This window comes from Dermochelys coriacea, chromosome 19 (assembly GCF_009764565.3).
Source record: "Dermochelys coriacea isolate rDerCor1 chromosome 19, rDerCor1.pri.v4, whole genome shotgun sequence".
NCBI lineage: Eukaryota > Metazoa > Chordata > Testudines > Dermochelyidae > Dermochelys > Dermochelys coriacea.
Window position 1 is genome coordinate 6994878 of NC_050086.2, and position 14286 is coordinate 7009163.

The window sequence follows — 14286 nt, forward strand, 5'->3', positions numbered from 1 at the left end:
CACGTCGCTGTCCCGGGAGAGTCTCTCTGGAAGACTGGGCAAATGCAAAAGCACCCAGCCCCTTGCCGGGTGGCAGCGCGGGCCATGCTGGGCACGCTGGACGTTCCTCCCCTGCGGGGGAAGGCGCATGGGGCGGAGGGTGTGTGTAAAAGGGCCCTTAGGCAGCGCCTTCCCCCCCGGGCAGCCTGGGGGACTGCGGGTGCGAGAAGAGGACACTGCAGCCCACGCCGGCGGGAAGCCGCTGGGCTGGTGCCTGCCGCCATCGGAGCGTCGCCCCTTTCATTGTGCCCCCAGCCCCCGGGCGTCTCTGTCCGGCGCCCACGTCAGCAAAACCCCTTTTGTTTCTCTCGCGTTCGGGCTTCCGCGGTTTGGGGCGGCGGGACCCGCCGCTCGCACGGAAGCGGCGAAGAGCCCGGCCCGCGGGTGCGGGGATCCCGCCTCCGGCTCGGCGGCCGCCGCCCGCGGAACCCAGCCGGTAAGTGGCGGCTGCGCTGAAAGGGCCCCGGGCCCGGCCGCGGCGGACCGGAGGCGGGCTGGGGCCCTGAGGCGGGCGCTCCCCGCAGCCGAGCCGAGCCGAGCCGAGCCGCGCGCGCAGGGAGACCGAGGCGGGCGCCATGTGGCGGCCCGGGCGCTGCTGTGAGGGGCCGGGAAAGGCGCGGGGACGGGGACGGGGACGGGGAGCGGGCAGGGGCGGCAGGTCCCGGGCGGAGCCGCGCGAAGGGAGGCTGCTGACCGCGGAGCTTGGAGCGCCCCCGTCCCGAGCCGCCGCTCGAGTCCCCCCGCGGGCACGGACGCTCTGTCCGCTCCAGCCAGGCGGGCGGCAGCGCCCGCCCTGATCGCGGCCCGCGGGCTCTGACGTCCCACGGTACCGGCCTGGCTTGGCGGGCGGGGCGAGCCGAGCGCCGTCGGGCGTCCCTAGCGCTGCCCTCCCGCCCCGTGGCGGAGCAGCCGATTCATAGAATCATAGAATATCAGGGTTGGAAGGGACCTCAGGAGGTCATTTAGTCCAACCCCCAGCTCAAAGCAGGACCAATCCCCAATTTTTGCCCCAGATCCCTAAATGGCCCCCTCAAGGATTGAACTCACAACCCTGGGTTTAGCAAGCCATTGCTCAAACCACTGAGCTATCCCATTCCGCCTGGGCGCGCGGGTCAGCGGCAGCCTCCGTCCCCGGCGCCGTGGGGCGGGGAGCCCGGGTGTCCACTGGGAGTCGGTGCGGCTGCCGCGCTGGTCCCCGCGGCCAAGAGAGGGACTGTGCGTTGTAGCGCCGCTGGTTCCTCGGCGTGTCCCTGCAGAAGGCGTCTCCAGCCCAGCCCAGCCCATCCTTCCTTCTCTCCACCCGCTTCCCTGTGGCGGGGGACAGACGGAAATATCCCCCCCTCCACACCTCACCGGGGTCTTACACATGCGGTTGAGGGAGCTGGAAGAGAGCATCTGGACTCCAGTCAATGTGAGAGCGCCACAGCCCTTCAATATCTGCTTGTTGATGGTTCTGATTTATTCTGCTGTACTTGTATATCACGAACATTTGCGAGCAAGCTACTTGAGCCTGCTCAGGGATGTCTTCTTTGCTCATATGCACGTGGAATACATCTAGCTTCTCGCTAATAAATGTGTTGTTCATTTCTTACATAGAAAGGCAAGAAGGCTGAAATGGGATTTTTAAAACGTCGGTAATAAACAGGTATGTGTTTCAGACTTCGAAAGGTGCTTCCCAGACACAATAAAGTATGCCATCTAGCCTCTTCTGATTTGAAATTCGTTTTTAAGGCGTCTGATACAAATATTACTGACATCTGGACAAATCCAAGGTTTTAGTTCAAGCAGTAGTCTAAGGATAAAGAGGTTATAGCATCATCGGTGCAGTATTATAGCCTCTTCAGGACAAAGACCTCATCATTTTGTTGCCAAAGATTTCTGTTTCCAGCCACCAGTGAACATCACCACACATGTTTAGCAAAAGCTAGCATTATGTTTCTCCATCTTCAGGTAAGGAATCCATGTTGCACCTGCCATGCATTGATATTCATTCTGTTGTAATAGTAGTTCATCTTCCTGTTGTGTGTGGGTGAGTAGGGGGTTGCTTATTTTCCATTTGTGACTTGATTAAAAATCATTGTCACCTTAGGTTCTTAAGTCTTCCAGATATTCTTATTGGTTTTCTTTTTTGTTTGTGTTCACTTCTATATAATAGAATAAAATATTTTTCTTGATTTAATATGATTGTTCAAAAATAAAATTATTTGAAATTTTAACCATGAATATCTGCTTTTTATGTCTCTTTAGATTTAAAATAGAAATGTTATGGAGAGTATTCTTCACCTAGCTTCCGTTTAACACAGTTACATGGAAGTAAAAAATCTATACTTTCTCTTTTGCATGCCTCATTGAGAGAAGAGTACAGTAGTCAGGAGAATACTTGTAAGTGTTGAAGAAGAACCATTCACATCACCAGCATCCCATGTAATGTATAGTACTATATAGTCTAGTCACTCACTAGATGATCATCCCAGTTCTCTGTACTACCATGCTAGAGTTGCAGATTCATCTTTTCTGGTCTGACTCTCTGGATTAGTAGAGAATGGCATTGTGGAAAGAAAAAGGACCATTTAGACTCTGTCAGAGATGTGGAGAGCAACTACTTTATCCAGTGGGGGGGGAATAGGAGATAGTGCATGTGCACTAAAACAGTAATCTGACATACTGCTTTAATTTCCTGATCATTGATGTCTTCTGAACATGCATTGTGAGATTCAAAATACATTTCTGAACTGTGACGATCATGTTCATAGTCTGTCTTGTATTACTTAGTTTTCATGATAGTTTGTGATGACTGTCATTAATACACTGCTGTTGAATTTCACTCTATTTTTAAGAGCAATAAATTCTAGATTTTTTTCAAACACTACTTCATAAAACTTCCAGTCATTCAAATTTTATTCCCAGTATGCTGCGGAACCTACAAATTTATACAGTACCCCCCAAACTGTACTATTCCATCATAGGGTCTCTTCTGGCTTTTATATTTTTAAGGGATAATTTCATATCTGTTCACTAAAAATATTGGTGTGGGGCAATCAGAGTAATCCTGTAGATGACCATTTAATACATGTGTTGGATTTACAGCACCTATACCTTGCTTTATGAACTGGTCGGACTGCAGAATTTGCTAGCTCCTGGTGAGAGAGCACCTTTCATTGCTCTGCAGTGATCTCTGTGTAACTGAGAAAGGAGCAATGTTGAAAAATACTAAAGCCAGTCCTATATCCAGCCCTTTTTGCCAAAGAAGGTAGCTCTGACATGAGCTCTTGAGGGACTGGGTAGTGGAGAGAAAATTCTGGTGGTAAGGACATAGTAGACTGCTACTTATATTTTCTTTCAATATAAATTGATATTAGAGTACCTAAAATGGGATAGTGCTTTTAAAATATTCTATTTCAAAATAACGATATTAATTTCAGTGGCTAAATGCTGACAGTTTTATGTTCCAGCATCGCCCACCCTGTATAAAAGACTCTTCACTTTGGACACTTCTGAAAAACATTACTCAACTAGATTTTTTTGGTCTCTTCTTAGGCAACGAAGTTGAGAAATTACTAGTTGTGTATTAAAAGTTACGTTTGTGTAGCGCCATTCATCCCACAGGAATCGATAAGACCTTTCCAATTTATATATTCAGGAATAACTTAACCCGCTGGTAAGTGTTACACAACAACTTTTTACAATACACATCAATAATGCATGACAATTTAGAATAGGAATTGAGCAATAAAATTATCCACTGAAATGGAGGGTGACTTTAGGAAGGCGGAATGTAAATATCCCAGTGGGAATGTGACATGACTCTACGGGCTAGGACAATTTAATTCCTACAAAAATGGAATATTAGTGATCACAAATGGTCGGGTTCTCTGAAAGGCAACACCTTCCACAGAGAGTCCCATAGCATCATGCTAGTGCATTGTTCATTATTGGTTTTGAAAAAAGATTACCACTTACTGAAATGACAACATCACTTGTGGCAGTACCTGGATTTTCCCCAGTTTCTTACCAAGTACTGACAAAACCCCAATCCTGCTTAGTTGTGAAATCTGTCAAGATCACATCGTGAGGTGGAATGGCTACTGGAATACCCACAGAGGTAAAATCTTTGCTCTGCCAATCAGATTACTTCTTTCATACTGCACATTTTATAAATATAATTTTCAATTTTTTTTAGAGTAGTTCTTGTTTGCCCTTCTCTGGAATGGATATTTCTTCTCATCAATCTCGCCTCCTACAGCAACTGAATGAGCAGCGCAGGCAAGACTTATTCTGTGACTGCAGTATCCTGGTTGAGGGGAAGGTCTTCAAAGCACATCGAAATGTGCTGTTTGCCAGTAGTGGTTATTTCAAAATGCTCCTTTCTCAGAGCTCAAAAGACATGAGTCAGCCAACAACTGCTACCTTTCATATGTTCTCCCCTGATACTTTTATGGTCATTCTGGACTTTGTGTATTCAGGCAAGTTATCTCTTACTGGTCAAAATGTGATTGAGGTAATGTCAGCTGCCAGCTACCTGCAGATGACAGATATCATTAGTGTTTGTAAGACTTTCATTAAATCTTCACTGGACATCAGTGAGAAGGAGAAGGATCGCTACTTCAGTCTTTCAGAAAAAGATCTGAACAGTAATGGAACTGAGAGTCCATGCTTATATAGCACAGAATGGAGAGTAGAAAGCAGTCCCTCACATTCTCAAAGGGACTCTCACGTAGGAGTATCTATAATGGGTGGAAATTCCTGGAGTAATTGCACCTACTACTCAGCTTCACAAAGGAACACCCAACAATCTCACTTGACCAAACAGACTCAAAGACGGCATTCCATAAAAAAACGTATCAGGCAGCTTGGATTGCCACAGTCCACTGATGTCCCCCATGGTAAATCAAGGAAACTTGGAAATAGAGCTTCAGAGCCTATTAACCACATTTCTCAATCTGACGAGCAAACTCAGCTTGATACAGAAGTTGACTTTGCCCATGCTGGGTATCAACATGGTCTGGGGTCAGAGGTGTTGCCAAGGAGCTTGCTAGAGACCCAGCAGGAGTATGAATCATCTAGATCAGCCAACAAGTCTAAATCATCAAAAGCAGATGAGCTGTATGCAAGTATGCCCACAATTTTAGGTGTTATGGGGAGTTGGATTGAAGGTAAGAGTGAACTAAACATTTATTCCTTCACTATCAGGGGTTCTTAAATGTTTTTTTCTGCTGAATTTTTGGTCCAGAAATTGATTGAACATTTAACTCAATAAAAATGATCAGCTCTAGAAACTGAAAAATTAGTTACAGTTATGCAATGCAGTGAAATCTGGAATCACCTTTTTAACTAATGCCCGATAGTAACTCCATGGTTATATTTTCAGATTGCAAATCATTCAGACATTCCCATATTGATAAATCATTGTAATGGCTTTGAATTCCTGATAAATGAGGCTCCCAATAAAATAATTAAAGTTGCATTTTATATTGTTGCTATGAACAGATTTTTATTTATTTGTCCATATTAATTTATAAACTCTGTCAGGCTCATTTTAAAAATTGCTATGAATCATCGTGTGATAATTCTTACAGTAGCAGCGGCCAGTCAGTTTCTCATTCTAGAAAGACATTATTAACTTTGTGTCTTGAATTCCCTTTTAAGGAAGTGCTGTTGCCTCACTGAAAACTTTAAAAATTAGTTCCCTATAGAAAGGATTATTCTAATAACAATTGTCCTGCATTTGTTACTTCTAAGGACAGATACAACAGACCTTTACCAATACTGAAGGCCATGATTAGTTAGCAGTGCTAATGGGGTGCTGGAACTAGGGGTGCTTGGGGTGCAGGAGCGCCCTCATTGCTTGAAGTGGTTTCAGACATATATAGGGATTACAGTTTTGTTCAATGGCTTTCAGCACAACTATTACTAAAATTGTTCCAATGCCACTGAGTGCTAATACCAACTTCTACATGAGGAGTTGTAAAGTGATGGACTACTACGTGGAACAGCCTCTATCAGAAAGATGATCCTATCAGAAGACTAAACATCTAGTTGATAACAATGAGTGAAAGAGTGCATTGTATTAAATGTAGCTGATATGTGTCTTTGACTAGAGCAGAATGTAAACTGGCCACTAATTAGTTTAAAGAGAGTCTTCAAACTTGTAGGTTCTCTCAGGTATGCTGTAAAGATACTGAAAAAATACATAGCACTCCTTCAGAAAAGAATATTTCATGTTGTTGTCCTTAATTTCTTAACAGGATTCTGCAAATGTATAGTTGCCATGGTGAAAACGCACCTTTCAATTGTTATCAATGCATGTACAAATATGTTATTATATGACCCTTACAAGCAGAAAAACAACTATACAAGATAGTGCAAAACCCTGTTGTGATTCTTTACTGTTTAGAGTTTTATAGGCTCTTTTTGACTTCTTAATTAGACAAGATTTCCTGCTAATTGTTTGAATTTGAGGAAAAATTAATAATTGTTTTTGACAAATCATCCAGTTTTAGCAATTAAGGGTGGACTGATCCTCCAATCTACATTGTCATATCTCAGTGGATGACTGCTGCACTTCACTGACCTTGGGTTCAATAATAAAAATGAATTTAATCAATTTTTTAAAATTCTAAAGTACACTATATATTTTTTTTAAAATTCACACAAATTTCCCTTTAGGGAGAGAAAGGGAGAATGAAAGAACCATACGTGATAGATGCTAGTCACATCACTTAATGCGCTACCAGAAGGCACATACACCACAGTGATGTGTGTGATATAAGAACCTGTATAGGTGGAGCTGCTACTTTAAAGGCATAAAGTTCTGTTCTACAATTAACTGAGCACATCATTACAGGAAAGGCAAGTCTTAATAAGGAGATCAAACTACTGTACCTTTGGTTAGAGTTTGTAATACCATATCTAACTTTCAGGTGCTAAAACTTGTCAAGTCCTAGGTTTTTTTAGCTTTTGTTGCTTTCAAAAAGGGAGTACCATGGAGTTGCAACAACCTATGCCCAACTTATAAAGAGTTCATTTGTCAGGTAATTAATACATTTGAAAAGATTATATATAACGATGTCTTGATGAATCCTTGCATAAGTCATTCCTTTGTCTTTATATATTTTCAGGATTTTTCCTATTATGTAGCTTGAATTTCCTTTGATAAGAAATTAAGGGTGTGGACATACAACTCCAGGTAGACCTTCTATATACTTCCAAAATTTAAAAACCACTATATTTAATAAGATATTGATGTCTTCTTTGGCACTTCATTCCCCTGTGTATGTGACCTCTTTTGCTAGACACTGCCTCCTAGAAATTGACCAAACCTTTTGCAATGAGAAAGGGTTCAGTCATACTCTTCTGTTGCAAATATGCATCAGGCTGTTCTTATGACTGATATATTCTAAATCCAAAGTTCTCAAACTGTGGGGCGCGCCCCCCTGGAAGTGTGGGGGGACAAGGAATGTATTCTGTAGGGGCATAAGAAGTTGCTCTGCCTTCAGAGCTGGATGGCCCGAGAGCAGTGGCTGCTGGTGGGGCACCCAGCTCCGAAAGCAACACTGCCACCCAGCGGCAGTGCAGAAGTAAGGGTGGCAAGCTGCTGGCCAGCTGCCCAGCTCTGAAAGCAGTGCCACTGCCAGCCGCAGCAGAGAAATAAGGGTGACAATGTCATGCCACCCTTCCTCAATAATGTCCTCTTCTGCTGTAATGCAATTTGTGCATCTGCGTGGTGTACTGAACTTTCACAGTAGACAGAGCTCCAGAGAGAATGACACTAGCAAACTGTTTCTGATTTGATGGGCAAACTCAGGAAAGTGGTACAAAACTAAAACTAACTTGGCTGCAGAATAAAATGGGCTTATGTTTTTTTATAATGCAAAGTTAGCAGCCATTTCACTGTTGCCCACCAAAAAGACAAAAAGGGAAATATATGTGTTATTGAATATGCCTGGCAATGCTGTAGTTTGAATTACTCATCTGGTAAGACAGAGAACAAGCTGTATAGAACTTCTCAAATAGGACAGGAATTGATCAGTTCCTTCTCTGTCTCACCTGCTAGCAGGAAGATAAGTACATTTTTCAAAGTTTTCCATGAACAGTCCACAGTTCTTTTAAAAAAATCAAAAGGATAATAATAGTCTTTTCCTGTTCATTTATTCTCTCATTCTTCTTTGGCATGCAGAGTACTAAAGCAAGATTTGTCACTTAAGCTGCTTGAGCTGGTAGGGACTGGCAGCATTGCAGAAGCAGCATGTTCAGCCTCGGGGCTACCCTCATGACTGATACAGTAGTGTCTGACTCGAGAAAATTCCTTCTGCCTTAGTTAGTGTTACAGGGTCATCTTAGTCAGACCTCCATCAGATGCATAACAGTGCCTCAGTTTCCTCTCTTCTGTGCCTCTGGGATAACCGCGCAAATAGAATTTCAAAACAAAATCTCCCTTCTGCAGTCTGGTTTATTAATATACCAGTTGAATTCCAGTATTTGCACTGGAAAGTCTTTCCTATCCACACCTCATCCTCTGACTTCTACAGCCCTCCCAGTGAGGTCTGTGAGTAGTTATTCCATTTTAACCAGGTTCTCGACAGCCTTTCTGCCAGGGTCTATGAAAAGTTATTTCAGTCTTTCTTGGCTGCGGGGGTCCACAATATTTCTAAGCAGTCCCTGCCCCATTCAGGCTCTTTTCCAGGCCCTTGGCAGTGGAGGGCTTAATAGCTATTCCTCTTCAGTCTGCCAGTGAAGAAACTTCCTGATCCCCCATCCAGATCTCTTTCAGGCTCTTCTGTCAAAAGGACTTGCTGTCCTCCTAGTCACAAGTCTCCATACTACCAAAGGGACTGAAGCCCTGCAACAAATGTGCTTGCCCTTAGTGGCCCACCATGATGCTACACTTGGCTATAGAAGTTTGCCATTAGGTATATCTTGAGATTAATTAAGGGATGGATGGCAGCAGGGAAGTCTTATACTGAGGATTGAGAGACAGAGTTTCATGATTTAAGTATTTCAGAGAAGACAAAAACTGTCATTATCTTACTGGATTTCTTTTTCTATCACTTACCATCACCAAGACTTTTCTGTGTGAACAGAAGCTATTCTTTATCTATTTTATTCTGTTTGCTTGATTCATTTACTGTTGTCACTATCTAGTGTTCATGATATGACGATTGCTTCTATAGTAACAAAATCCAATGTCAGAAACCTTGGATTGTGTCAACACTACTGTACACAATACAGCAGGAGAGTAAGACTGTCTAGAAAAAAGACTTTCTGTGTACAAATATGCTGGTAAAACATGATGGGAAAATATCTGATTGGTATGTGACTAGTTAATGAGAGTTTTGATAAAATATATTATCTAAAGGTATGCAAGTAAGGCTGTGATTCTTTCATGCTGTGGGTAGTTATGTTAGAAATTCAGTGTTGATTGGAAAGATCTGCAATTATTTCAGTTTTAAAAAAAAGTTGTTTTCCTCCTGCTGTTTATAATCAAAATATCATTAATATCAGAAAATCTGATAAATGTGGTAAGTCTGATACACTTCATTAGGGTTTTGAACTTTAGTTATTGCTTTTCTCCCACTACTAAAAAGAGCATGAAACTTTTAGAAATTAACAGGACTGTTTTGTAACAGATGATGTGAGGTTCAAGTGCCCATTTTGTACCCATATGGTGAAGCGGAAAGCAGACCTAAAGCGTCACCTTCGTTGTCATACAGGGGAGCGACCCTATCCATGTGAGGCATGTGGGAAAAGATTCACCAGGCTAGAGCATCTGCGTAGCCATTTTCGAACAGTATGTATATTTTTTTAACATATAACAGATTTTTTAAAAATGTGTGTAGCATAAACCTGCCAGTCACTTCTGTAAATAATCAATAGGGTGACCTTTAGACTGTTTGCTTCTAAACATTTCTAAATAAACCATTGTGTTGTGATTATTGCTTGGATTTGAAGAACTCTGATTATTAAGATGAGCATGGTGCTTGTTTCAGGAGTAGCAGCTGTGTTAGTCTGTATTCGCAAAAGAAAAGGAGGACTTGTGGCATCTTAGAGACTAACAAATTTATTTGAGCATAAGCTTTCGTGAGCTACAGCTCACTTCAGAATACCATGGTCAATTATTGTACGTTATTCAAATACTGAAAAGAATATATTGAATAACTAATGCTCAAATTAAATGATAGACTGTTTTCCTGTTCCAGTCTGGTATTTTAAAAGGTTTCCCAATGTTTATCTTTTCTCCCTCTTGCAAAATGTTATGTCCCTGAAATGACCCTGTTGTGGGCAAACTCCTTTTAAGCTTCTCTGCATCATCTGACAAAACACCTCAGTATCAAAATCCTGTTATTACGTTCTCTGTCTCGTTTGAAGAAAGACCACTAATTATTTATAACTGTGAAGTTGTTTGTGAAGTGGACATTTTATTTTTTTTATATGGGATTATGATGAGACTACCAACAGGGAGGGATAGCTCAGCGGTTTGAGCATTGGCCTGTTAACCCAGGATTGTGAGTTCAAACCTTGAGGGGGCCATTTAGGGATCTGGGGCAAAAATTGGGGATTGGTCCTACTTTGAGCAGGGGGTTGGACTAGATGACCTCCTGAGGTCCCTTCCAACTCTGATATTCGATTCTATGAAAAAAAGATTTAATTCCTAGTTTTCATAGGGGGAAAAAAAGCACTGAATGTTGTTGACTAGCTCCCATCTCTTTCCAGTAATTTTTGCATTCTCTCCCACCTGAATCATGTGGTTCTAGTAACAGCCTTTCATCTCTACAACACCAGTTCACATCTATCTCATTTTGATAGTGACCAAGAAACATACTATTCCAAAGCTGTGTGGTGATCTATGATTAAATGAACTGATTTTCTCAGTACTGTTCACAAAAATCAAAACCAACATTTGTACTAACTGAAAATCTTGCTGGAAGTCCCAGCATAGAGACTGAGGACTTAGTAAGTATGGAAACTGAGTTACTTTTTCAGTCTCAGAAATAGTCTCTCCAGGCCAGACTCAAGAGCTTTTATTACTGGATTGTCTAACCTTACAGAAGAGTTAGATGACATAGCAATAGAGATTCCTATCTGCCTAACCCCACTTCTACACCATAGTTTCTGTTGTTGCTACAACTGGTGTAACTCACCAGTGGCAAATAAGTAGAGTCCGTCGCGGATACAAACTTATATCCTGGAAGGATAATTTGTATCCACGCAGGACTCTAATATGAGCCCTAATTTACCAAGTGTAGACCAAGCTATTGGCAAGATGAGTAGTGCTGGGAAATTTGTGCCACTCCTGTTTTTGGATTAATAGAGGACTTATATCAATAGCGCTGACAATCTAGCATTTTTTCAGAAGCTCTACATCCTATTTAGAATGTTCAGCAGATATCTTTCTCAACTTAGATGCAAATATAGTACTGTGCAATTGATATTCTTCTCAAAGATTCTTCCCTGAATATGTAACAGATTTATTAAAGTACATGATGTAGTTTGTCTCTCCTTATGAAAGGAAACTGGTTCTATTACATCACAGAATTGTTAAATTTAAGATATAGAATCTGAAAAATAATGTGTATTTTTGTGCTGCTATTGGATAATATTTTTAATAAATTTAAATTTTCAGATTCATCAGGCTTGTAAACCAATATGCAGAAAGTGTAAGCGCCACGTGACTGACATGACAGGGCAAGTGGTGCAAGAAGGAACAAGGCGCTACAGACTGTGTAATGAATGTCTGGTTGAAGCTGGCATAGAAAGCATTCCTATTGACTTGGAGGCTGAACAATCACTTGGGTTTTCACCAGAAGAGGACAAGGATTCTAGGTGGCACTTTGGTGAAGAACACAGAACTAAGGAAGTTGTGGAGGAGGACTCTGTTGGTTTAGTCATCCAGGAAGTTGATGATAGTGAAGATGAGACTGAGAAAAAGGAAGTAAAGCCAAATATTAGTTAGTTGTGAATTAATTGAGAATTAGTAAATCTCACCATTACATTAATTTCTTGTGTCTTGCCCAGGAATCCCCATATCCCCAGACTCTTGTTAACACGCAAAGTTCTGTCATTATGACTGTGATATGATCTTATTTGCATGCTTTGTATTCATCAAGACACCAACATCTGTGACACTGGAAAGAATCCCAAGACAGAATAATGAGCAATTCACCTTTGAACTACTAGAGGGATGAATAACTTTTTTTTATTAAAATATTCCTTAAAGACTTTAAATGAAGGAAAAAAAACATTAATTCTCACCAATACTTGCTCTCTCTTTAAGAAACATTACACCATTTAAAAAGCAATAATTTTTGCACAAGTTCTAAGTTTAGTTACTCTTGTTTATATTTTTTCATTGGATGCATTTTTCATCCAGCAAAATAGAATAAGAATTAAAATACTCTGCCACTGTGAAGCAGGAAGGGAATTAGAGGTTTCAGAGTAGCAGCCGTGTTAGTCTGTATTCGCAAAAAGAAAAGGAGGACTTGTGGCACCTTAGAGACCAACAAATTTATTTGAGCATAAGCTTTCGTGAGCTACAGCTCACTTCATCGGATGCATTCAGTGGAAAATACAGTGGGGAGATTTATATACAGAGAACATGAAACAATGGGTGTTACCATACACACTGTAACGAGAGTGATCAAGGGAACTGTGTTACTCAAACTGCTCTGTAGCCAAGGGATCCATTAAACTTTTCTTATGTTTTGTATTTTGAAAGAATCTCAGTATAAGCATATGGTACTTTTATTTTCTTATTTTGAAAAAATCTGTTACAACTCATCCATCAAATTTATCTTTCAAATAAATGAGTTTATATTAGTCTTCCTTATTACAGCAATTTGTGTTTGTATTATTAGCTGCACAACTTTTATTTAACAAATATTACATAACATTTAAAGAAAAAAATATACCGTATTTGAGTTCTTGGATTTTCAGGACAAATATACTTTACATAAGGCAGAGCTCTTTTAACTTTTTCTGGTGTTAATTCTACTTTTATGATACCTAAGTGAAACCAAGAAAGACACACCTTGTAAAATGTATGCTAATATTTTTTATATTAGCAGCTAACTGAAGAGAAGGAGATTTTAATCTCCTTTTTCTAGAGCTAGTTTACAAAGATAAGACTATCTGTCTGGCCTCTGAGCTACTACTCCTCATATTGTTGCAAGTAGTTCCACCCCCAGCAGAGCTCTTCCTACCGATCAATCCTCTCTGGCTCCCAACTCCAGAAGAAATTTTCTTAGCCTGAAACACTAACTCAAAAACTGAGAAATATGAGACCTGGCACTAAATAAAACAACTATACAAATTAATACCTACGTGGTTTCCTTTGCAGAAAATGTATGTACAAGTAAGAACAAAAATCTCCCTGTCTGCAAGAAGCCAACAGTTCAGAATGTGGGCTATTCCTAGCAGTATCCCAGGTGAAACCCTTAGCTGGTTTACTGAAATAAGAGATCTGGGAAAGATCATAGAATCATAGAATATCAGGGTTGGAAGGGACCCCAGAAGGTCATCTAGTCCAACCCCCTGCTCAAAGCAGGACCAAGTCCCAGTTAAATCATCCCAGCCAGGGCTTTGTCAAGCCTGACCTTAAAAACCTCTAAGGAAGGAGATTCTACCACCTCCCTAGGTAACGCATTCCAGTGTTTCACCACCCTCTTAGTGAAAAAGTTTTTCCTAATATCCAATCTAAACCTCCCCCATTGCAACTTGAGACCATTACTCCTCGTTCTGTCATCTGCTACCATTGAGAACAGTCTAGAGCCATCCTCTTTGAAACCCCCTTTCAGGTAGTTGAAAGCAGCTATCAAATCCCCCTCATTCTTCTCTTCTGCAGACTAAACAATCCCAGCTCCCTCAGCCTCTCCTCATAAGTCATGTGCTCTAGACCCTAATCATTTTCGTTGCCCTTCGTTGTACTCTTTCCAATTTATCCACATCCTTCCTGTAGTGTGGGGCCCAAAACTGGACACAGTACTCCAGATGAGGCCTCACCAGTGTCGAATAGAGGGGAACGATCACGTCCCTCGATCTGCTCGCTATGCCCCTACTTATACATCCCAAAATGCCATTGGCCTTCTTGGCAACAAGGGCACACTGCTGACTCATATCCAGCTTCTCGTCCACTGTCACCCCTAGGTCCTTTTCCGCAGAACTGCTGCCGAGCCATTCGGTCCCTAGTCTGTAGCGGTGCATTGGATTCTTCCATCCTAAGTGCAGGACCCTGCACTTATCCTTATTGAACCT

The 14286-nt window shown here is 41.6% G+C and overlaps 3 protein-coding genes across 3 annotated transcripts in view; 2 read left to right on the plus strand and 1 right to left on the minus strand.

The window, feature by feature from the left end:
- Positions 1–341: 341 nt before the first annotated feature.
- On the plus strand, positions 342–12493 carry LOC119845374 (zinc finger and BTB domain-containing protein 8A-like). Its single transcript, XM_038377605.2, has 6 exons — positions 342–475; positions 1636–2421; positions 3577–3697; positions 4220–5192; positions 9666–9826; positions 11660–12493. The coding sequence occupies exons 4-6, from the start codon at positions 4247–4249 to the stop codon at positions 11987–11989; spliced, it is 1437 nt and encodes a 478-aa protein (XP_038233533.1). The 5' UTR covers positions 342–475; positions 1636–2421; positions 3577–3697; positions 4220–4246; the 3' UTR covers positions 11990–12493.
- LOC119845373 (zinc finger and BTB domain-containing protein 8A-like) overlaps positions 368–14286 on the plus strand; it is a 28817-nt gene continuing 14898 nt past the window's right edge. Inside the window, 1 exon segment of the mRNA XM_038377600.2 lies at positions 368–475. The gene's annotated coding sequence lies outside the window, so the exon portion shown is untranslated.
- Positions 11830–14286, minus strand: part of ZBTB8OS (zinc finger and BTB domain containing 8 opposite strand) — a 52531-nt gene continuing 50074 nt past the window's right edge. The window contains exon 7 of the mRNA XM_043505969.1: positions 11830–11954. Coding sequence (XP_043361904.1) covers positions 11922–11954 — 33 coding nt within the window. The 3' untranslated portion in view covers positions 11830–11921. The remainder of the gene's footprint in view (positions 11955–14286) is intronic.

Excerpts from the sequence above, each read along its gene's own strand:
- LOC119845374 (XM_038377605.2), top strand. The coding sequence starts at position 4,247 with ATGGATATTTCTTCTCATCAATCTCGCCTCCTACAGCAACTGAATGAG. Across the intron at positions 5,193-9,665 it reads TATGGGGAGTTGGATTGAAG|ATGATGTGAGGTTCAAGTGC; the intron begins GTAAGAGTGAAC and ends GTTTTGTAACAG. Across the intron at positions 9,827-11,659 it reads TGCGTAGCCATTTTCGAACA|ATTCATCAGGCTTGTAAACC; the intron begins GTATGTATATTT and ends TTAAATTTTCAG.